Below are 25,793 nucleotides of genomic sequence, written 5' to 3' on the forward strand. Positions count from 1 at the left end.
TGGGCTGCTTGGCGGGGCTGTGGAGGCTCCTGGGCTATCTCTTTCCATTGTCTTGTTTCCATCCCATTTCCGTCCCTCTCCTCTTTCATCTCGTTCCTTCTGCCTTTCTACCAGCTCTGCTGTCGGGGCAATAATGTAAGTGATTTTATTGCCTCCATCCCATTATTCTTTCTGATCACACTATAATCTCTAACTCTCCAAAGAATGCTTACTGATGCTAATGCAGCCTTTCCTAATCTTTGTGTCCTCCAGATGCATTGGATTGCAACTCCCAGAATCCCCAGCCAGCTGTCTCCCATTCTCATGATCTTGCCAACTTTTTACCTTCCCTGAAAATGCCTCATGTTGATTAGGAATCCAGGATTTGTTTTTTCATCTGTTTCTCCCAATTCCATGTACTTGGGAGTAATTCTGTGAAGTGTTCCTGAATTTTGATCTTCAGAATGTTATTTACTATTCTAGTCTCTTCCAATATTCCAGTCTATTCCAGTACTATTCCAGTCATAAAAGTTGAGAGAGAAAAACCAGTCGTATACTGAAAATTACGCAGGCTAAAGTTTGCTATTGCTTCACTAGGTATTTCCAACACATATGAGTGTTGTGTGCATGGGATCCATACTGTAGTGGCTGAGATATAGCCAAGATCTGCATAACTTTCTATTTTCAGATTCACTACTTACTGCAACACACAGGGGCAATTGGAAGCTCTATTCTAACTATTGCCCCTATGTGTTGCAGTAAGTACTCACTCTTCCTATCACAGCAGTTCTTAAAGCAATTATCTCTAGCCTGGTGCCTTTCAGAATGGCTTGATTACAACTCTCATAATCCCCATCGTGCATAACCAATGCTTCCTATGGAGAAGGCTAATTTAAAGTGTGGTTCTCGAGTCTCAGAAAGCTACATTTATGAGTCAGCCAATCAAGCTGATTGACATTAGGCTAGGATCACAAAGGAGCATCTCTTCATGCATTGTGTAGGTAAAGTTCAAATTCTCCACTAGAATAAAACAAAACAAAAAAATGGTACAATATAAAGTTCTAATTTAAATGCCTGGACAGATCACAAGGGAAAGCACAAAAGGTCCATATTTGTCACTCTGAACAGTTGTTCAATTAATAGTTGGTTAGTTTAATGGATTACTACGAACGTGCATGAGCTAGATGGATTTTGAAGTCTCCCTGTAATTGGAAATGTTGCCTTGTCCAGCTTCCCAATTCCAGGGAGATTTGTAAATGTTGGGTTCTTGGTGTTCTCTGAGCAGCAAGCTGGGTAACATCCTTATCTAACCTGGTAATGAAACGTGTGCAGGAAAACAACCATGCTCAGAACAACAAGGACCCAGCAGTTGAACCCTGAGTTATATATATTCTCTACTATTGAAGGTTTCTTAGTGTATTCTGATGAGCTTAAGTCATAAGGGAAGCTGACAATTGGGAGCAGAGTTTGCATGCACATCCCAGTCTCCCTCCCTTGTAGGCTTGCATTTGATCCTCCCCGTAAGTCCTTGCGTGTTCAAGTAGACTCACCATCTTTTGACAAGTTAGGGAATTCACATGACTAAGTCAATGAAAAACCCAACTTATCTTGATTTATGTCTATAAAAACATGCCACATAAACATGCTAACTCTATGTTTACAAAATGAATTGCTTCTAGTACAAGTGCCATTAAAAGAGTAACTTTTTCCTCTCAAAGCTCCTTCACATTAAAAATGAAGTAGTAAAAACTACAGCTAGACCAAAATGTACCATAACTCATTTTCCCTAAATACTAATTTCCTGTGAAAATGAGTCTAAATTTCTATTAGTTTATTTTAGGGAAGATTGAGAACATTGCTCAAATTTTCAAGGTATGTATACTGCAGCTAATACATAGCTGAGGCCAACTTAACGGTTTTAAAAGCAAGGAAGGAAGATGAACTACTATATAAAATAATGCCAAAAAGGATATGTGGCACACACACATCCATTTCAGAGAAATATCTTCTCGTTACCTTTTTGAGGATACAGAGTTCATTTCTGTTCCCACTTATCAAAGTTTGAAAAAGAAATATGCTTCCCATCCCAATCTATGGAGAAAGAAAATAATTATGCATTTTTTTCTTGCATCTTCTGTGAAATGGACAATGAAACTACATAACTTCCCACAGGGCAAGATTTATGGCCCCAGGACAGTTTCTGGAGTTCATAGATCACACACTGGGTAAAATCCTTGTGTCTCACTTTAAAATAGAGTCTAGGAAAGAAGAAGGCTGAGTCACCAATGCTTCCTTTTCTCTGCTTAGTAACATGGGAAGTGTCTTTGAAATATTTAGGATGTGGTAGCAAATAATGGCTAAGGTTCCAGTCCTTCAGCCAAAGCAAAAAAAAAATGTTATGCAGGCAGTCTTGAGCTGCTGGAGGAAAGTAGGAATATAAATCTAATCCATCCAAATAGGATTGGTTCAAATCCCCATTTGACTATGAAACAGATCTCTTGTGAAGATAAAATAGGAGGATCATGATCTCCTTGGAGGAAAACCATATAGCTGAAATAAAGCTGTATCTCATTTTTTTCTATTTTACCATCATTCCTTAATTTTTCATACTTTTCATTTGTCATGTGCTGGCTTTTAAATAAAATGTATGTGCACGTGTTTGTATGTGTGATTATCTTGTTAATTCCATTTCAAACTTCTAAAGTTTGCAGATCAAATAGATCATGTATTTCAATACTCATATAATTAGGCATGAGTAATCATGCTTATTACTTATTACACCAATGCTTATTTCTCTTTAAATAATAATGTTTCATTTGATTTGAAGGCTAAAGTATTCTTCATTTGGAGCTTAACTGCCTATCAGTATATAAAGTGTTTGACATGTTCCATGGTATGTTTTCTCCAACCGCAAGAACTGGTCCAAAACATTATGCTGTTTGAGGCAGAGTAGCAAATATTGTCTCCCCTCCTGAGATTAAATTTAAGAAAACCTTTAATTTTACATCACAAGTTAGAGCATATATAATCCATTGTACTATGCAGTTTTTAAAAAAAATTCCCATAGGGCAAAAGATAGTTGGACCAAACCCAAATGTTTACTAACTATACAATATAATGCTACATCGTGTAGGTTTAATTAATGCTTTCAGATCTCATATTTTCTCCTGATTCACACTTTTGTAGACAGATTGATCCTGTCTATACTGGGGGAGCTCAGGAAGAATGGTGGGGATACTACATTTGCCACTTGTAGAAAATTGTCACCCTCTCCATTTTAATGTTTAGATTCTCCCAACCTTCAAAGTACTAGCTTGTATGGAAATATAATTGCTGCAGGTAATACTAATTCTAATAAACAACCTTGAACACCTTCTGCCATAGCAATATCAGATTTTAATAAAGTGATGTGTTCTTAAATCCTTTGTATTTTTAAAATTTTGGTTATTTATTATAGTAGCACTTATTGTTTAGAAATAACATTTCAAGACTTCCAACTTTTTCACATTTCTGTTTTGAAATCATTGTAAGTAAAAACAATCTATATTTTATTTTTCAACTGCAGAGGTAGGAAACCTTTCTATGGCCAATGGATCACACTTCCCACATACAATTTTTGTCATCCAATGGGACCTAATCATCATTTCATTCTTCCCAATACAGAACCATGTTTACATATGGTTCTAGACATTAACTTCATAGGTTACTGCAACTGCAAAACAAGGATCAATTATCTGTTGATCTATTATGTGGATATGTATAAGAACTATGGTTGATGATGTGCAATGATTACTATTGCTTCTCCCCCCCCCCTTTAATATCATTGGATATATTTCATATGAAAGAAAGAAATGTATGAGCTTCTATCCAGTTTCTAGTGTGAATATGTGGAAGTCAGTTATGAAGTTTTAAATAAACTTGAATAGGGTGTCTAAATTGCTCATTCAAGGAGGTTAGTTTACAGTTGTTTAGCACCTTCCTGCATGTGTCAGCAGTGAACATTTTTTATGCCTGTATTTTAACTGAAGTTTCTTTTCCAATTTCACCCACCATCTCTTTTCCATAAAGTTGTATTCATTTGGGAATGGCTTTTTTGCATTTTAACCTTTCCAGCCTGAATCTTGGTGCACAATTAAAACAGATATCATGGATTGAATGAGACCTCCCTTTGAGAATTGTTTTCTTCACTCTTCCAAATTTCCTGGGAAAAGCTTTGTCATACATATGCCACTTTGAAAAAACTAAATGCATTGAAAGCCTGCAAATATTTGTTCTTCAAACAAAAGATTTCTCTGGGAAAAACTGAAGTCTAGATTTGATAGACTTTACCAATTGCCAGGGAATGTTTTTGATACCCTAGAACTTGGCTATACATTTTAGAAACATAAAATAGCATCACTACACTGTTGTTAACATAGAACACAATAGAAGTTGGCATATTACATGATGCTACTTCACAATCTTTACAAACATGTTTTCAGTAATATATAATAAAGTACAATGAAGGGGGAAAAACATCGATTTCACCTTTCATTACAAAATCTCTCTGTCTTGTGCTTCTGAAGGATTTTTTTTTCCAGGAATTGCATTTATAAGTATCTAGCATGCAAAATTATCATTGCTTGTTTCACCATGTGATTGTGCATGAACCAAAGTGACTTGGTTGGTGACAATGTGCCACAGCTTTCCTGTCTTCAAAACCTACCCGCTTCGCATTCCTTTTACTATTTTCTCTTCTAAGGAAACTGACATAACGAAGAACAGGCCTGGCCTGTTTCATCAATAAATATTTACTAGTTTTGTTTAAATGTAAACAATATTTACCAAATGCAATGAAAGCTCCTTTTTCCTAAGGATGCCTGAAAACTTTAGTCTGAGTTTTAACTTACATTCACATTTTTTAAATTTCATATTGCTTAAATAAATACATTTTGGCTGAGTGTCACTCATGCCACAATGTTCAGAGTCTGAAAACTATTTTGAAGGAAGGGCAGAAATATAGGCTACTCGCCAAAAAAGAAAGGGCTGCTTTCCTTTATGAGGCATAATTTACTGTATGGAACTGATTGGAAGTGACAGATTCTTTCTGGCCCAGTGAGTCAAGAAGGGTTCGGGTTAGGAAAAGGAGAAGCAGCTTCCCACATCTTAGGATATGAATGCTAATGATGGGGGGGGGGATTGGGGGGCGGGGGATTATTAATACCTAGGGCTGATTAGAAGGTCATGGGAGTGTTAGGCGTACAGCTGGAACACTAGACATCATGAAGAAAATATATTGGTGAAGTTGTATCTTGATACTAGAGAATATTAATTTTCACATTATTGCGGGGAGGGAATTCAAAACTGTGTTAGGTCCATCCCTTAAACAGCTTAGAATATACTGCATAAAGTTAGCATTTAATTTGCATACTTAATTACATAAGTTCCTTTATGCCTGATTATAACTATCTAGAAAATAGTGTCGTTATTTAGGAAATAGAATATTTCCAGATCAAACAATCAGTTTTCTTTAAAGTCCATATTTGACTTTGCTCGGTTCTGCAATGCTCACACTGCACATTTTAACAAAAATTAGAACATTATTGTTTGTGCATTTTATTACCTACAGTGTGAAACTACCGTATTTTACTTCTGCAGTATAATTTCTAGAAATGGAATCTTGAGCCAAGATCCAGACAGAATTAAGCAGCTTTTTCCCCTTTTTATTTTGAATGGAGAAAATTATGTAATTACTTTAAGTCATTGTTAATATGCTTAACTCTGGATGGATTGTGTTCTGATTTTGTTGGCATGATAGGATCTAAGACACTACCTATAGATCAAGCATGTGCACTCAGGAGATCAGTAGTATTTTCTTGTTCCGTTTTAAAGGATTGTTACATTAAAATATATTTACATGCAACATTTGTTTCATTTTCTTCCTACCTACTGTTGCTTAATACCAATGTATTCTATAAAACAGTGAGATCACTGGCTTGGATGCAATCAAGCGTTAGATAAATATGCTGCTTATTTTTTAAGAGTAAATGTGAGTTTTTTAAAATGAATTTCTTTACACCGATGTTTGTGGTCTTGTCATATATGAGCTCATGTCTGCAAGACTTTAAAGCAATATTCCCTAGCCTTATACCCTCCAGATGTATCCAACTCCCAGATTTTCCAGCCAGCAAGGCATGAATTGGAATCCCAACAGACGATGCCAGGCCAGGGATGGCTGTTTTAAAAGGAAGAAAAATCTGGGTACAAAGTTGAGAATGATTGTACATGGGTTACTTCTGGTTAAGTAATTCTGTAAGGGCTCAGTTGCATTAATGCAGGTCAACTTTAATCCCTAGACTATAGGTATATTTTCATCAACCCTCAGTAATTTATGACCATACAACTAACACTGCAATGGAAGGTAGGAACAGTTTTCAGCAATTGAAAAACAGTCTAAAAGCTTTCCCATGCGCAAACCGTCTCTAGCACCTGCACTTAAAAGGTTGGTTGCACAATTACCAACTGTACAGTGGGCTTTTTAACTTCTGTTGTGGGGAGAGAGAAAAAAATAGAGAAGAATGATCTCAGTGAAAGAAACCTTTCAATTACTCAGGTTTTAAAAGGTACCAGATTTTTTTTTAAAAAAAGAACCTGTGCTTTGAATTCTATTTGGAACTGTTGAAGCAGCCAGTGAAGCTATTTCTTCAAAGTGTGATCATATGATTTGTAGGGCCTGACTCCACAACCAGCCTAGTACCCGAAATGAGATTTTTTAGAAATCTCAAAGGGCTGCACATTGCAATAATCAAACCTGGTGCTCACTGGGATATGGATAGCTGTGACTAAGCTGTTTTTGCACCAAAAAGGGTGGTCACAACATCCACTTTCACAGGCAGAAGGTTCTGCACGGTACAGGGACCAGTTGGGCCTCTAGTGACAAAAATTTGAAGAAATCTGCTCCCTGAAAGAGGAAATGCAACCTTGTACAGTTCAACATCACTTTAAAGCCAGGCAAGCCATTACTAAGAGCACTTTTGCCTAACTGGAATGGAATTCAATCGAGGTCCTATAAGATGAGGAAAGCCAAAGTCTCTTCTTCATGCCCAGATGGGCACAGAGGTTGGGCATGCAAGCAGCACAGTGGACTATTAGGATGGATGTGAAGTTGGAGTATATCCCTGTCCTGATAGAGACAGTTGCTTGTGAATGAGAAATATATCAGGTGGGTGGGAAGGATAGGAGAGTGATGTATAGGAGCTGTGCTGGTGCTGACTGTGGGTCAAATTGGGCAAGCAGAGGCCTCATGGCCCTGTATGGGATGATGATGATGATGATGATGATGATGATGATGATGATGACGACAACAACAACAACAATAATAATAGTATCCAAGGCACTTCAGACAACAGTTTTTGAAAATTGGTGGCATAATTTCCTGCCATTTTGACAAACTCATAAAAACTTTAAAATAGGCTTAACATGGTTAATCCTTATACTCTCCCAAAACAATTCCCATTGTCCTAAGCCAGTGCCTCCAATGGCCATGATGTCTGGAGGCAAGGGGAGTTGTTGTCCAATATATATTTACCCAGCTGATGTTCCATACAGGTCTTCAGAGTGCTCTTCTAATCTACAGAGCAGATAACAACTACCATTGATTTAATCATTTGATAAAGGGATGTATAACACTTAATGATACTAAATCTTTTAACATTTCCAGAAGTTAAATGATCATAGAAATGCACCTTTATAAAGGCATAGATATGCACCTTTTTGGAAGCAAGGGTCTCACTTGGCCTTTGAGTAAGTGCAGGGGACTTAACTCCAAAAAGTGAGCATGGCCATTGGCAGAATATAACTGGTCCCAGGCCCAAAAACTTAATTTTATTAAAATTAAAATTAAATTAACTAAATAGAGTCTATATCATTATGTCCACCCATTTAATGTTTTTTAATCTCCTGCTATAATACAGTTTGGCAGAACTCATGGGACTCAGATTGCGTACCATGCCTTAGAACCCAAGTTTCCCAGGAGTGATATGGACCACTGCATGAATTCCTCTGCCTGAGTAGTGATCATCCTTTCCTATTGAATTGCTCTGTATCTTCCTTGATAGGGTCAGGTGCAAAATCTCATCTCCAAATCAGTGACAGTAGTTACAAGGACTGCAAAAACAATTATGCACCTAGTAATCAATGTTGAGGAGGAATATGCTGTGAAGAGAGGAGCTTAACTTCTCCAAGTATTATTCTATGCACAATTTATGAGTGAGACCACTTGAAATGTTGTGGTGAGGAAAGTTGCTACTTTCATTCCATCTTCCCTGCTCCATTCCTGTCAATTTTCCATTCCCTAGCACCAGTAAGTCAGTCAGTACCTACCCATTCTTCATTAGGCAATTTCTAGGGGGATTAGCACACTTTTGTTATTGCAGTTGAGATCTGACTAGAAACCCCGAGATTTCCATAAGTGTTCTGATACATTCCTCTAAAATACAGTTGGAATCATTTTGTCTATCTGGTTCTACACTCTGAGAAGTACAGTTAAAAGACTGAGAGCTGATTATTTCTATGAGCAGCCATCCACAAATCCATTTGCTGCTCCATGTGATCCATATAGGGAAGAACTTAAATCTGGAGTACATCAGGCTCTGCAAATCTTCAAAGAATTTCTTAAGGTTATATCTACCTGCAGTTCTTTCTTCCTCCTCCCCTTAAAAAGACTTAGGCTATGGCCATGTCCCCTCCTTGATCCATCATGACACAAATATTCCTTGATGGCATCTTCTTTCTGCTGTGTCCCCTTAATGTTGCCTTCATCTCCTCCCCAGCCTATGAATGAAACAGGCTAAAGTTGTCCACTGCATTGGTATTTCTACCCTTACCCATCCTAGGGCAATCTCAAGGGGTGTAAAATTAGTTAGTCTTTATCTTGGAGGGAAGTCAGGTGACTGGCACTGACTAGAGCAGAGGGAGGAGAGGGATCGGCAGTGGAGACAGCAAATGTCATCCTGTATAGTTTTTCTGCCTACTCAAGAATGGGTGGATAGCACTATAACTCAGCAGAAGCTGGGAAAGGTCCAATGCCTGAGGAGGGCAATTTTGCCACTCCTGCAATTGCCAGTTGTCCACATCACTGGCCATGCTTCTTAGGGGTTTGTTGTTTATTCGTTCAGTCACTTCTGACTCTTCGTGACTTCATGGACCAGCCCACGCCAGAGCTTCCTGTCAGTCGTCAACACCCCCAGCTCCCCCAGGGACGAATCCATCACCTCTAGAATATCATCTATCCATCTTGCCCTTGGTCGGCCCCTCTTCCTTTTGCCTTCCACTTTCCCTAGCATCAGCATCTTCTCCAGGGTGTCCTGTCTTCTCATTATGTGGCCAAAGTACTTCAGTTTTGCCTTTAATATCATTCCCTCAAGTGAGCAGTCTGGCTTTATTTCCTGGAGTATGGACTGGTTTGATCTTCTCGCACTTATTATTCAGTAACACCTGGAGTGGCGGTATTTGCTTATCCTTGGCTTGTGACGTCAGCTACCAGAGAACAGAAAATCTATAGAATGATATCATCTTCCCCAATATGATGTCCTCTAGAGGTATTGGATTAAACTATCATCACCTCAGGCTGCTTTACTATAGTGATCAGTGCATTTTGAGGGCACCAAGTTGGGGTTGGCTGAATTAGAGCAATAGGATGGTGACTTCTGTGAGTTAGCAACTTCTTTCCTACTCTTTCTGGAAGTAAGGAACTGAATCATAACACTCAGGAATATGGGAAAACTGAGATAAATGGATCAGTGTTTGGATTCACTACAAAGGCAATCGTTAGACCAATTCATAGAAGTCATAGGGATCAATGGCTATTAGCCTTGATGGTAGTGTGAATGCTTCTGAAGGCCATCTGCTGGGAAACTACTGAAGAGGGCTCCTTGTGCAGTTGGTTGGAACAGACTCCTGGATTAGATGGACCAGGGGTCTGATCCAGCAGGGCACTTATGCTTATGTTTCTATGATTCAGGGATCTGCACTGGTAAGCAATGATCCTTTTAATATAGGCTCTCTCTTTGACTTTTAATCTTGGATAGACTTGAGGCTACTCCTTTGCATTTTGCTTCCCCCTCCCCCCCCTGAAATGGCATTTTGCAGCAGGTACCATGCTCTGGGGGCATGTTTGTAATATAAGTACATATAGCAGAAATGGCAATAACATTGATGGGTAAAAAATGTACAGCCCAAGTAGTAAACTCCAGGGTGCAGAATAGTCCCCTTTTCTGTGTATTGTTTAATATAATCTTAAGATTGCCAGGAATTAGTGGGAATTATATGTAATTTGACCCTATAATAGTGGCACCTGAGCCAGAAAGACTCTTGAAAGTTCACTATAAGCAGAAAAGCAGCCGTCTTATTGCGGCTTATTAGCAGCAGTAGTGTAAGTATCTCATTTCGGCATCTTTTTCTCACATACCATTTTCTTTTTTGACCAAAGATCCAGACTCATTCCTTAAATCAGCTCGCCTTCAGCGCCTGCCTTCTTCTTCATCAGAAATGGGCAGCCAGGATGTCTCACCCCTTCGGGAAACCAGCAAGGACCCGTTCTCTGGGGACTGCAGCTGTCGCCAGGATGGTCTGACTGTGATCATCACTGCCTGCCTAACATTTGCTACAGGAGTCACGGTGGCCTTAATCATGCAAATCTACTTTGGGGATCCCCAGGTAAGAAGAGGTATTGGACTGTTTTTTCCTTTGAGAAAGTGATCATATTGAGGTAGGAAGATCCTGTCTTTCATATATAACAATGACTTCTAGTACTATATGAAGAAATAACCATGTGCTCTGCAAGCCATGGTACAGTGAAAGCCTCAATTAGGAATTGCTGTATTGAGATCATGTAGTGGGGCTGCTGATTTGAGGCTGCTGTATTTACTAAGATTTGCTATTTAGTGATTCAAGGAAGGATGTCCTTGAAATGTGCTTACAGAATTTTCTTCCTTCTTTGTTACAGCTGGTGGTGAGCTATATAAGCTTTGGCACCAGTAAAACCACATGGTCATCCAACTTCTGGCTGAATTTGGGCTGCTGTGTTTCATGTTTCTTTCTCTTTCTTCCCCTTTGCTTTTCCTGTATTTTTTTTTTTTTAGTTTTATTGCTTTTACCTTGCTTTGGGATCATTTTATAACAAAAAGTGGGGAATAAATGTGATGCGTAAATAAGATGTACACAAGTACTTACCTAAGTTACTATTTTTACAAGTAGAATTCCATGCTGTGAATTAACCTCTAACAAGGAATATCTGAATGGACTTTTAAATCAAGGAGATCTCTTGTATACGGGAGTCTTACTGTCCTTGTGCTGGTTCCTCATTATTGAATGTGTCAGTGTAACCTTGACCAATTCTAATGAACTATTTATTTAATAGTTTAATTCTAATCAACAACCTTGCATTATATTTTTCCTGACATTAAACATACATCCTATTTTCTTCTGCTTCATGGCCTGAAGATATGTGAATTCTTTGCTAAATTAAGCAGATCTGGATTTGGCCAGTGCCTGAATGAGAGATAACCATAAAACCCCAAGTCCTCTGACATTAATTCCATGATTAATGAAAAGCAGTATATAAATGTTCTAAATAAATGGTTTCTAGGAAAGCTGAGATCCAGAATGAGGTCTTTTTATAAGAGATCCCACCACAGATATTGTAATAGAAGAATAAGATGCTGATAACAAGTATGAAGGCATTTTTATAAAAAATCTTAACACCAATATATAAATTAGGGCTACCAGACTGTATCTGGGATGCAAAATTTTGGACCACCACTAGGTAGCTGCAAAGAGTTAGATTTTTCTCTATCTCTTTGCTGTCATGTAATGGTCATCTGAATAGTCACTGCAGTCCAGATGTGGTAGAAATAAAACAGGGCTCTCATTCTGGAGAGAATCTATCCATGTGGTCACTAAGAGTTGATACTAACTTGATGGCACTTAATCAAATCAATTAGATAAGTTAGAGATAGTGGCTGACCACTCTACACTTAAAAGTGTACAGCTATACAACAATTGCTATGTAAACTGTCATCTACCTTTCCATAAACACAACTGCCAGATATGTCCTAAATGTACTATCATGGAGCTATCTTGATGATTGACTGGATAAGTCTAAGCTTTAGGGTAATGGGGTCTTTCTGATGATTCAGTCAGTTGCACCTGTAGCTATTGTCTCACCATGTGGTTTCTCGTAGATATTCCATCAGGGTGCTGTAGTCACTGATGCCGCCCGCTGCACTGCACTGGGGATTGAGGTACTGAACAAGCAAGGCTCCTCAGTGGATGCAGCCATTGCCTCAGCCTTATGCTCAGGAATTATCAACCCTCACACAGCTGGTATTGGCGGGTAGGTGCTCAACCAGATCTCTTTCATTGCCATTTCGTTGCCATTTTACAAAGAAAAGCATTCATCCAGAAACAGATTTCTATTTTCATTTGGGAGTAAATTTTCTGTGATCGATGGGGGAGCATGCTTTCCTAACAATTGTTGCGAGGATCAGTCCTGTTTATTACCACATGAAATATATTGTTTTGAAATGGTGAAAATCATGTGATATTCTCAGCCAATTTCTGAATGGCAATCCTATATTTTAATGTCTATTGCTCAAGCAGCAGACTTTAGGTTGAAAGACATTGAAAACTTTTATGAAGTTGAGTCCAGAGTGGATTTTGCCACAAGGCATTGTGGAGAAATCTTATACCTCCAAAATGTTATCTGCTGGATTTTTTAAACTGAACAATATAGAGCCTTATGTAGGGAAGTTATCTAGTGAGTTTTGTCCAGTTTGGGCAAATCAATGGTTATTTTTTTTCCTAAGAATTCCATCTGGCTGGAGATCAAGCCCACCCAGACTTGCTGCACTGCCAGCCCTCAAATTCTAGATGGTCATTACTCTAATGGCTTGGCATAGCGCAGGGTGCCCTTGTAGTCCTCACTGCTGTTGTGGCTGCCGCCATGGTGTCAGGGGTGTCTGCAAGGTATGGTAAAGTTAAAATGGTGGCTGCGACAGTGTGTTGGAAGCTCTGCCTGTTTTTATCTGCAACGCATATTGCCTAGAGCTGTTGCTTCCCGTCAGCAATGAGGCTGTTTGTTTTAGGTAGGTATTATGCAAGAGTGATTTCAAGGTCTCAATGGCTGGAACACCAGGAAGCTCTAGGGCATGTAATTACATAAATAATGTAACCTGATAATGACCCATCAGCTGGGATTTGAGAGAACTTTTGTTGAAACTGGAAACTCTAGTTTGGTATCCACCCCACTTAATCAAAATTCACGATAGAGAAATAAAAACAACCCACAAAGATAAGGCCAACTAAAACTCCCTTTTCATACAGACTGGGTCTGATAACTTAGAGTTGCTCTGTTTTAAGTGGTGATTAAAGTATCAGGTGAATAGTAGCCTTGGTTTAAGAAGAGAAGCACATATTAGACCTATTTATTTTTTACTCTAAGGTCTTACCTATATAACACCTACCTGAGGAGCAGCAGAGTCTCTTAAAGCAAACACATCAATGTAGTGTTCAAACAAGTTATTTTCACATTACATTTGTTATCTTGAAAGCATTCTATGACTCTTTCTTATTAATGCCCTATACATTGTTTTTTTTAATTCATTTTGGAACAGAGGTAAGTGCTTTCAATTTAATCTTTTCAGAATAGACTTGTATAGCTCTGATATAGAAGAAATAGAAAGCTAGCTTACAACAGATTGTCCTATTATACATCTACCCAGAATTGTTTAATATTGTTTCTTGAGTGTTTCAGTAATGCCAGTCCTACCATTTGGTAAGATGAAGCAGCTGCTTTGAGCATCAAACCAAGACAGATGTCAAACTGGGGCCAAGCGCCACCCACTGCTCCTCCAACCCACTATCTGAGCTGTCTTTCCATTGTGTTTAAAATGGACCTGTCTCCCATGTATCATTATGAGGGGGTCTTCAGTGCAACACATTGCATGGTGCTGGTGGGGCATGTCTGCACCCACAGCTGCTGCAGCTATTTCACAATGCATCAATTTGAGAACTCCTTCAGAATGACATTGGTAAGGCAGCCAGCAGCAGAATGAGTGGGGCTGTCATTGCCTCCAAGGAAAGGATGTGCAGAAGGATACCAGCCTTGAGGTGGCTACTGTAATTACAAGGGGTAGATTCTTTGTACTGGAGCCCAGCCTGAAAAGAAGTCATTCTGAGGCTGACAGGGTATTATTTCACTGACTTATGGTTCCACTGTTGCAGTGGAGGAGTAATGCTGGTTCATGACATCAGGAAGAATGAAAGCCGGGTCATTGATTTCCGAGAGACAGCCCCCTTCAACATCCAAGAAGAAGGACTTGGCAAATTTTGGGAAACTAAGGTGGGTGATTGCCTTTATTATTCAGGGGCTGGGTAGCAGTTGGTTGGTAAAGGTCTCTATTCATTCCTGTTCTCTTCACTGAACTAGTAAAAGTGCTGTAAACAAAGGTTTATTTTCCAACTCTGATCGGGACTCTCTTGATATTGCTGGTGTTTTTAACAATATTCCCCTTTTTTATGGCCCATTGGGGCTCACTCGTGTTTAAAGAATTTGCATCTCCTCTGTACAGTATCTTCTTGCTTCTTATTTGGCTTTTAAAAAGTTTAATTTTATTCATTCATCTAATCAGTTCGTAAAGCCACCCTGAGTTATTGTTGAATGGATGGCTCTACAAATTGATTAAATAAATTAAAAGAATAAACAGGTTTTTAAAAATGGATTTAAAAGTTAGATTCCACTTACAGCACTGTTTGTAAAGCTCTTGGCTCTTTCCTTATGCTCTTCCTTTTTTATCTAGCCGGGTCTCCTGGTGGGTGTTCCAGGCATGATCAAAGGACTCCATGAAGCACATCAGTCTTATGGGAGGTAAAGAACATTTGTCATGTGGCTGCACTCCATTGTTCAGCACCAACTGGAAGATGAAATATGTGTTGAATAACAATATGCGATGTCCAGGTGTTATTTCCTCTTACAACTGGAAGCAGTCAGATCCATGTCTCATATGCAATTCTTAATGTGTACCCATCAAGAGCTAAAACTACAAGTGCAAAAGTAAAAATGTGAATGGGACAGACATGTTTGCTGTGCTAAACTGCACAAAGAAATGGGATCAGCCATATTGCTAGAAAAATTGTAATCTGATGGCCAGAATCCCTCATATCAGGGACTAGTCAGTTTTCTACTACGTTGGGGATACACAGCGGGAGGCTCCAAGGGTGTGTGCGACCCTCAGAACCTCAGATGCAGACTTCAGAGGCCCTCCAAAAGTTGCTAGAAAACTTCATTTAATGTGATATAACTTTATTAAATATGTAGGGAGAAATCATATGAACTCTATTTAATTAGCCTAATTAAATTTGATCTAATTTTTACATCCTGTGCTATCTTTGGAATTGTCACTCTTGGCAGAGGTCTTAGAAGTTGGATTTTCTGCCTTAGACATGTGCTGCTAATTTCCTTCACTTCCTGTTACCACTTTGCTTCAGTTCTACTTTGATTTTACACTCATGTCACTTTTGCTTTTCTTCTTTCTGTTCATTTCCCTTGAAAATGCAAAGTTTGGACAATATGTATAAGGAATAATCTCATTAACTGTATTTAACTAATAAATTTAACCAACTCAATTTTAATTCTTGTCCTGGCTATTTCTGATCTGCAAGTTCCTCCTCCTCCTCCTCTTCCAGTATTAGTATTGTATTAATTGTTTTACTGTAGGCCCAGGCATGCGCTTCAAAGATCAAGTGTGAACTTGACCAAAAATTGTGCACCTCATTGCAGTTGCCATTCTTTGTTTACATTTTTGTACCAGTCAATGGTTAGTTGTGTATATCATCTTCAGAACAGCAGAAGGACAAACAAAATTAATTTGGCTTCTACATAAAATGGGATTTATGCCTAAAATTTTCATTAGGGTTTATATCACTAATGAGCTGAAGACTGTCAAGTCAAGCCATTATTTCTGTTTTGTCAGGCTGCCATGGAGACAGTTGTTGGGCCTTGTTGCAGACGTAGCTCAAGATGGATTCAATGTCACTTATGATTTAGGTGAGTGCTTTCACAGAATAAGAGGTACAATGAAGCTAAACTGTGTGCACAAGATGTGCCACATTTTTTGATGCTGGCCACTGCAGTATTTCTCCAATTTCTTAGAGGCTGAGACTGCATATCTAAGCATGCATACTCAAATTTGTCATTGCTATTATTAATACTTTCTTCCCTCCAATTCTATTTAGGATTATGAGAGCCAGTGTGGTGTAGTGGTTAAACAGCTGGACTAGGAACCGAGAGACTCAGATTCTAGTCCTCCTTTAGGCAAAGAAGCTGGTTGGGTGATTTTGGGCCAGTCATTCAATAACAACAACAACAACAGCAATAAACATACTACTCCACCCTTCCTTCCTTCTACACTTGTCCATACCACCTTTTCTTAGTGTCTGCTATAAGACTGGGGACAAGAAGTTTGATAAAAATTTAGTCAATTGAGTCAATCAATTCAGAACTGTACAGAGAAGAAGTTTCATAAATGTCTCCTACCCTAACTTTGTTTCTTCAAATTATTTAGTTGACTTTTAGACAATATATTTTGAGTCAATCCCATGAGATTTATCTCTGAATAGACTCACAGAGGTTTGTACTATTAATCTCAGTTTCCCTGCCCTATCTCCATCCAGTAAATGCCATGTAACACCTTATAAAACATTAGGTCTGCTTTCAAATAAAACAAGACCTTCTAAGATAATCAGAAGTCTTACTTTTTCTGCTACTCATATGTACCTTCATGTGCACGCACACACACACACACACAAACACAAATGTTGGGACTGAATACTTAAAATGTCCATGTTATGAATAGCATACATGAAACACTGTACAATAAATAGATTGCGGGACTAAAGGGGTGGCAAAGGACATGATTTGATTTATTTTTTTTAATAGAATGTTTATGCCACCCAACAAGTCTGGTCAACTTACAATTAAAAAGTAAAACACACACACACAAAGAAATAATCAGTGGTCCAAATACAAACACAAAAACCATCCAACAGGTGCTCAACCATCACCCTGCTCCAAAACCAGGGAGAATAGTCAAGTCTTTACTAACTTCCTGAACATCACCAGGGTGGAAGCCATGTGGATCTCTGGGAGGATAACATTCCAGCGAGTAGGAATTGTGACAGAGAAGGCAACTTCCTGGGTCCTGTGAGATGACACTGCTTAATCAATGGGATCCAAAGTACACCTACTCTACCCAATCTCACTGGGCAGATAGGAACAACTGGAGACAGGCAGTCCTTCAAATAATCAGGCCCTATGCCATGAAGGGAAGGTTGGAGACCAGACAAAAATTGTTCAGGATCATTGGGTCCAGTGATGGCTTCTTGAGAATGGAGGAAACCATTGCCTCCTTCAAGGCCAAGGGGATGACTCTCCCTTAAAAAAGCAGATATTATTGCATGGATCCAACTACAAGTCACTTCCTGGGCAACCTTGACCAACCAGGAGGGAACTGGATCTAAAAAACAGGTGGCTGAGCTTACAGTCCAGAAGATCCTGTCCACTGCCTCAGGAGTCACAGGTGCAGACTTGCTCAAGATAATCCTCAAGACTCTGCTTCAGACACCTCCACTGGACATGTTCAGTAGGAGTCCAACTCTGAACAAATCTGAGCAACTTTATCTGCCAGGTAGCAATAATCCTCACAATGGCCCTGTAGATGTTCCTGTGGCCTGTTCCTCCCCAGCAGGGAATGAGTTACTTTAAAGAGGGTTGCCAGGTGGCTATCAGCAGATGCAGTAAGGACAAAGAAATAACAATGTTTTGTCGCCTTTATCACCACAATGTAAACTCAAATATGGGTTCTTAAGTTCAGTCAGACTTGCTCCAATGGTGCAGTAGGTGGCTCTTCTGGAATTTCATCTCCCAGACCTCCTAGAAGAATCAAGGCATAGCCTGGGATCAGCACTCAAATTGTGGATGACGGCAGATTTATTATAAACCAACCTGGCATTTAAAAGCTGGAGTCCTGGGCCACTAAGGATCTTTTGAGGGAGATTGGTGATGAAATTTGATAAATTAAAAAAATAGTAAAACATAAAAATAAAATAAACCTGGTATCAAGAAAGAACCCTGAGGGCTGGATATTGGGAATGCTCCCAAATAGTAGTGCCAATGTCACCAAGTGTGGCCCACCCTCAGGTTCTCACCATACCTCCCTCTGCCTATCATGGTCTCAATGGCTCTGCTTGCCTTTTATTCTCTCCCCAGTTCCCTCCCACTCCTTATTCCTTCTCCCAGGCTGAGGCTGAGCCATCCATCCACCACACCTGTCACATTCATCCACCCAATCACACCCCTTCAAACATCCAACCCCCCCATTGTAATACCAAAACTCCACCACTAGGCCACACTTGTTTTCAAGTGTTCAAACAGCCCATGGAGGGCCTGGATCCTGTGGCAGGTCCCCAAAGCACCTCTGTCACACCACAGCCCTCCCTTCTTCTCCACAGTCGGAGAAGGATTAAAAAATGGGCCATAAGCAAAGACTCTAATCCCTGACTCCAGAGGGGAAAACAGACACCCACCTCTAGCCCAGAGGGTAACTTTCTAGCACAAGCAAGGACTTCAAGTCCACAGAAGTGTCCTCCCAAGCTGGCACTGCCCCTACCACACCAGAAGTCTCCAGCTTCTCTTCAAGGCACCTCCCGCAGTCTCTCCTTCTGGAAAAAAGCACCCCAGGGGGCCAAATCAACTACCAAATGTCCAGACCTGGCACCAAGAGGATTGCAGAGTCCTTCAAGCTAGTGCCAGGGCCTCAGCTGGAGCCACACCTCACAAAACCAGCAGCGCTGCCACAACCAGCCATAGAAAAGACTTTAGGGATTAGGATAGAAAGTTCCTTCTTTTTGAAAGTCGGAGTACCCAAGAGTGACAATATTGGATACATTCAGTGTATACAGCAGTGTTTTGCAACCTCAGCAAGTTTAAGATATGTGGACTTCAACCCCCAGAATGGCTGACTGGGGAATTCTGGGAGTTGAAGTCCATTCATCTTAAAGTTGCCAAGGTTGAGAAACACTGGTATACAGACTACAAGTGCCTTTGGGAAAACACTTTTCCTCAATTTCTAAGTTGATTTGGAAAACTTTTATAATTCAGCATTTACTCTTTTGTTATTCTTTCTTTCATTTGTAGCAATGGCTATCAAAGAAATGAAGGAACACTACAATCATTCAGAGAAATTCAGAGAAATCTTCTTTCCTGATGGGCAACCTTTGTTGCCAGGAATGTTTGTGAGAAGACCAGATCTGGCAGCTGTTTTAGACTTGATTGGGTCAAGAGGAGTCTCAGCTTTTTACAGTGGAAATGTGACACAAGAAATTATTTCAGAGGTGAGTCATTTATTGTTCTTGTGTACGTATGTGTGTATGCCTGAATATATGTATGAGTGAAGGATATTCTTGTTGTTAGTTGCCCTGAGCATGCAAATAAACTAAATGCATAAAATGAGTAATTGCAGAGGATTCCAATTCTTATTTAAATTTAAGTAATCTGGAACAATGAATTTTCAGGGTGTCACCTGGCCAGATCGGTCATCCTAGAATTATTTCAAGGTTTCTCTAGTATTCCAAAAATTGTGTAACGGTGGGAAAAATCTCCAGAAGCCAGTTGGTCAGCCGCTATCAATCTCCTTGTACAATGCATAGCTAGAGGGGAATATTTTTGTGTTCTAGGATGCACTCATTAGACAGGCCCAAGAAGTCTAGGCAGTAATCAATATGAACAATGTGACCTATGCAAAATTAGTTTTTTTTTCTTCCTTCTATTTTTCCTCCTCTGTTGGTACATTTGTATGGAAATTATTTCTTCAACATATCAAAATATGCATGTTATAATATGTTTACAAATAAAATGATATTGTTTAGTCAGTTTGGAAGACCCAAATCATACTGTTTTGCAATTGCTTAGCCTTTCTAAAAGTTATTTTAAACTAGGACAATACACTGCTAGCCTGTTACATGAAGCTACACCACTATGATCCTCTGACTAGGTCCTTAAATCTGGAGGTACCTTGTCTGAAGAAGACTTCAGCAACTATACTGTCTTGGTGGAAAATCCAGTCCATACGATATATCAAGGTAAAAAGCCTCTTTTCTATCACCTATCCTGTTATTTCTTATCTCCTTGAAATTTTCATTTTTAAAATGAGTTTAAGAAATAGAGCTACTTTTTAGAAAAAACAGAAACCTTGGCTGAATTTGTTTATAAATTAGTGTAGTGCCCCAAGAACAGAATGAAAACTAAGACTCATTCTTCCAGGTTTCATAAAAACCTGACAGGAGGATAGGGTATACCCAAACCCTGCCTGGAAGACTGCAACAGACTTAGAAGTTTTTTGGCCCTTGTGTGAACCCATAATTTATTGGTGGAATAGAAGTATGCCATTGGCATAAGCTAAAGCTACAGGTTTCTACACAGGTGTATTATTGAATAACACCATGTTGTACTAATAGAAGATAATTTTCTTTTTGAAGGATTGTCTAAGGTCTGTTTTACTTCTGAAGGTTAATCAGAAGACAATGCTATATTTGTTTGAGGTCAGGGAACATATTGTTCCTGCTGAAGTCACAAGCTGCTTTCAAAACACTTGTTTCAAAACAGTTTTCCCAAAGCAGAGGGATTGGAACTACAGTTTGAGAAAAAACAGGACTAAGCTTGTAATGTTTCCTTACATAGGAATCAGTCTTGCCAGACTCAGTGAGATTTCCAGAACTCCACTGTGAAGCTGCCCTTGGTTCTACAATATTAGTTTAACCCAGTTTTTCTGTGGCTTTCTCCTTTCACTTTAATAGGACATCTTGTTCTCAGTCCACCACCTCCACATACAGGTCCTGCTCTGATCACAGCTCTAAACATCCTTGAGGGATTTAATATTACCAGTCAAGTAGGCAGGGAAATTATTCTGCATTGGATAACAGAGGTAAGACCTGCTTAGTAAAACTGTTTGGGTTTCAAGATGTCATAGGACCTTGTTCCTTTATTGCATTATATATACTATACTTTACTATACTGTTCCATGTTAGTTTATTTCTTTATAAAGAATTTAATGAGGTAAATGAAAAAATGGTTGCAGGTAAGGTACTTGAAATGGTTATTTGCAAGATAATATTTCATGAACATAGAGTGTCTGCTCTTGAAATTGGTCCTAGCTTTCATACAGTTTAAAAGTCAACTGGTTAAAATTTATTTCAAATAAACTGCCATATAAATATCTCCAATAAAATTACATGCAAAGTTGAAGTAAGCATCCAGAAAATGCATTCTAATATATTTCACTTGCAGAAATAATGGCCAATGGCTCCTAATGACAGGATTTGTGGCTAATGGACATAGGATGATCTGTAGGTTCCTGAACCCTAATTAATTCCCATTTTGAAAATGTTCATCCATTTTAAAACTAGGATAATAATTCATAATGTTAAAAGAAACTATTTACAGAAAACAGGCTTTGCATCAGAACATTATAACCTGCAATAAGACAAGACAATCCTTTCACATGTATTAGTTAAAAGCACCTCCTTGTGGCATATCTCTTGTACTGTAACTGGAATCTAATAATTCTATCTTCTTTATGGCTTAAAAGGAAAAAAACCCTCTACTTTCAGTCATTGATGTCACCATGCTTTATAGTATCTGACATAATTTGAAATTTGGCCAGTAAAAATAAAGAGGGAATGTTCCTGCAACTTATGGTCAGGCACAGTTGATTTTCTATACTATGCCTATAGAATACCTATTTTTATAATAGCCTATGTAATATAAATAAATATGATTAATTTTGCATACATCTGATGTTGGCAACTGCACTTTTTTGAAAAAAATAGACTTAAATATTATATTAAAAGTAGTAAAATTCAGGAACTGGAGGTGAATATTCTGATAAAAGAAATTCAGATGAAGATTCCACTATGAAACTGACCAATTTGGATGTAGTACTAACTTTGATTCTGTAGCCTTAGGCCACAATATGAGATAGTGGTTTTCTCTTCAGTTTTATACAATGAACTAGTACGTTGATACAATTATGACAGTCACTGATTTATTACAGAACAAGCATTTCTTAGCCTTTAAGTCAAAGTTCAGTATAACTGTTTTCAGCATACCCCAAAATGCTCACAGTAACCTAAGTTTTTATAGCCAATACAATATATATTCATAGACCATGAATGCTCATGTCACAGTAGATGTGACATGTGGTTCTTAAGATTTGCAAGACTCTTTCTGTGGTTGTTGAAACAGACTAACACAGTTGCTAACAGCTTTATGAGCTGGCTTCTAGAAATGCTATGAATAAATACATTTTAGAAAATGTAATGATGTGTATATTGTTGCTATAGTCAGGTTAAAAAAAAGTTATGCGTTAAGCATCAAATTGGATCTGAGGTTAAACCATCTTTGAATTCTCTTCCTTTAAAAAGAATGATTTCAGTAATATGGATCACAATCTGGAATGGGAGCAGAGGGTTAAATGAGACTTGCCTCCAAAGCTTTTTTTAAAATTAGCAGATATTAATATCATTAAGACAGCCAGTGTGGTGTAGTGGTTAAGGCATCAGGCTAGAAACCAGAAGTTTACAAACCACAAGTTCCAGTCCTAACTTAGGCACAAAGCCAACTGGGTGACCTTGGGCCAGTCACTTTCTCTAAGCCCTAGGAAGGAAGCAAGGGAAAACCACTTCTGAAAAACCTTGCCAAGAAAACTGCAGGAACTTGTCCAGGCAGTCACCAGGAGTCAACAATGACTTTTAAAAAAATTGTTTAAGAGGTATGTCAAAGTCAAAGTGGAAACACTGAAGAGGAAAGAGGATTCAAACTTCTTTTCCATCCCATAATACATATTAATTATATTGTGTGCTACCGTTAATTTTTAACAGAGAATCGAAACATTTAATTATGGCATTAAAAATGCAGGACTGACCTGAGTTTACAGTCTGAGGGAAAGGCAAACATGGTGGCCTCCCCTCACATCCCACATATGAAAGATCATAGGATTAGCAGCTGAGTCTTCTTTGAACACTGACAGTGGGACTGCAACTTCCGCCATACTGAAGGACAACAGGCTACCTGAAGAGCAGAGACCTGCCACATAATGATACCCTTCAGTTTCCAACCCTGCTCTGCCATTTCAATCACCCGCAGTGATCTTGTAAGAAAAGCCATTAAAAAGAGCAAGACAGCTGTCTCAGATGACAGAGGCCACTCCATTGTTTTTTGTAGAGGGAACGAGAGAAACCATTGTCTTGTTCAGGCGCCATAAACATCCTGGACCTGCCTTGTAGCTCTCTCTGGAGAAAGAGAGATTTTAAAGGCCATTTATTTTTTTCTTTTCTACCCTATGTAGACCTTAAAAGTTGTGCTGGCTTTAGCTAGCAGTTTGGGGGATCCTTTTTATGATGCATCCATTTCTGACAATGTGGAAGATATGATGAGGTAAGTCTCAAATTCTGATGATCATTCTTCATACTGATATAATTTTTTGTCATTATGCTAAATGCAGAGAAGGAATAAGAAAGTGTAAGTCAAAACAATTAAGGCATGAGATGAGAAAAAGAAATATATCTAAAACAAGTCTCAACCAACACAATTCATTATACCTCCCCAATCTTTTTATCTTTGCAAACTATTCTTGTTCTCACCATGTCTATCTATTGGTTCAGATGTTGCTTTTGTGTTTTGTGTCTCACATCTCTCTTCTGAAGGATCTCATCTGCTCCATCCAACCATAAGTTTCTCAGCCTTCTTATTCCTCTAAGCCATTCATTCTTCCTTTATAGATTTGTTTTGTGACTCAGTCCTCATTCATTCTCTCTATGTAATATCAAGCCACCTCAATGTACTTCTTACTTCAACTTATTTCTGGTCATTTACTTTTGTATTCAATCCAACTCGTTAAAGTTTGACCCCGTTTCTTCCTGTTTTACCACAAACATGTCTTAAGTTTCCTAGTCCCACTGTATCCAACATTATTTCTGTTTCTCCCAATATATGCAACTCCCACTTTAATAAATAATCTGGGCAGAGGCATACTGTTCACAGCCATTTCAGTTATTTCAATAATTATTCATACCTTGCTACAGAGCATACTGTATACGACCTTTCTATCAGCATTCTTTTCATTCATCAAGACTGATGTTAGCCCTTTGAGGTAGGCTAAGTTGGGAAACAAACTCCCCAAGTTTGACTGCAACTATACTTTATTGGTATAGACTACAGTAACAGAACCTTGACTAGGCAGGTACCTAGAAGAGCTGTTTAAACACTTGTCAAGTTGCCCAACTACCAGGTCACAGGCTCAGAAGTGTTCCATACTTGCCACTTTTCATTTGGGTTACTCTCTGAACATGGGTCTAGCATTTTCTGAAAGAGCCCTAATCCTGTTTTTAATAGAGGTCCAGCACTCTTTCAAACAAGTGCTAAATCTGTTTATTAAGGAACCCATGTAATCTGATAAGTGCTTCAGAAAGTACCTGTTAGTCATTATGTGGTCTTTCTTGGAACCAAAGCCAACATGTCCATGGCAAGCAGTGCCCAGAGACTGGAGTGGGAGGGGACAGGCCGACAGCAATTTAAAGTAGCTAATAGGAGCTGGGTTGATCCCAACCCCTCACTGCACCATAAACCACAGTATTGATGGCATATACTAGATTATACCCACAGCAAACACTGTGTTGAGGGAAGAAGGAAAATGTTACCTTAAAACTTTAACAGCTAAATATGATTTTAAATTATCTCACCTGTATGCTGGGGTTGAGACAAAGTTAATTTCATGAAGACATTGTATTAAAATGCTTACTGGGTCATGTTTATGTAGGCATTAGGAGGACATGAGGGAGAACCCTAATTTTTAGGTACTGGTTTATTAACAAACTTCTTGATTGCTTGGCTTCTGATTAAGAACTTAAATTAGACACAGGAAGACAATTATAGACCTCTGGAGGCTGATTATAAACAGCCAAGGTGAAGTTCGTCTAATGATGTTTCTGTCTGCAGGCCAAACGTGTTTTTAGAATGCAGGCTTCTAGAGTCTAAACTGATATGGCTGCTGAGATGCATTTTGAGTGCTGTTGCTTATTGTTTCTATATTTTTATTCATTTGCAGTTTCATTTTTTAAAGTAATCTGTCCCTGGTTTGACCAAATAATAATTTCTTATTTTTCTTTTCCTTGCAGTAAATCTAAAGCCAATTTCCTACATCAGCAGATTGATTCCCAAGCTTTCCCCTCTGATCTTCACATTCCACATTTCTCTATTGAAAGTGGTCCCTCTGCTAGCCAAGTCCTTGTCATGGGACCTGATGATTACATTGTTGCTGTTGTAAGGTAAAAGGATGCTTAGGGGACAATATGTTCCTAATTTCACATTTAACAGATGAGGTTTGAACTACTTAACATCCAACTAGGAAAAGGATCTTGGGTTATGATGGTGGCACTAACAATATCTGGCGGCTGTGAAAAATCCATTTTATGGATTAAAAATAAGATTGCCACTATGATGATCTCCTCATACCAATCAGTGATAGGGCAAGGTCCTCTGCTGTTCTGTTAAAAGTAAAATCTCATACAAGTTAAGCTCAACTTTAGGTCTCTGCAAAGATACATTCATGTAGTTTTCTTGGAAAAAAATATTTTAAAAAGATGTGGTTTTCTGACTTCCCAGTCCAGACAATAGCTCGGGTATTCTCTGGAAGTCTTTTATCCAGGCACTAACCAAACCCATC

The 25,793-nt window shown here is 38.7% G+C and overlaps 1 protein-coding gene across 1 annotated transcript in view; it reads left to right on the forward strand.

Moving 5' to 3' along the window:
• Window positions 1–25,793, forward strand: part of GGT7 (gamma-glutamyltransferase 7) — a 32,480-nt gene that overhangs the window by 722 nt on the left and 5,965 nt on the right. Inside the window, exons 2-11 of the mRNA XM_063297205.1 lie at window positions 10,448–10,674; window positions 12,201–12,352; window positions 14,242–14,359; window positions 14,817–14,884; window positions 15,990–16,063; window positions 19,211–19,407; window positions 20,067–20,154; window positions 20,869–20,996; window positions 23,418–23,506; window positions 25,246–25,395. Of these exons, the coding sequence (XP_063153275.1) occupies window positions 10,448–10,674; window positions 12,201–12,352; window positions 14,242–14,359; window positions 14,817–14,884; window positions 15,990–16,063; window positions 19,211–19,407; window positions 20,067–20,154; window positions 20,869–20,996; window positions 23,418–23,506; window positions 25,246–25,395 (1,291 nt within the window). The remainder of the gene's footprint in view (window positions 1–10,447; window positions 10,675–12,200; window positions 12,353–14,241; window positions 14,360–14,816; window positions 14,885–15,989; window positions 16,064–19,210; window positions 19,408–20,066; window positions 20,155–20,868; window positions 20,997–23,417; window positions 23,507–25,245; window positions 25,396–25,793) is intronic.

This window comes from Candoia aspera, chromosome 3 (assembly GCF_035149785.1).
Source record: "Candoia aspera isolate rCanAsp1 chromosome 3, rCanAsp1.hap2, whole genome shotgun sequence".
Classification (NCBI taxonomy): Eukaryota; Metazoa; Chordata; class Lepidosauria; order Squamata; family Boidae; genus Candoia; species Candoia aspera.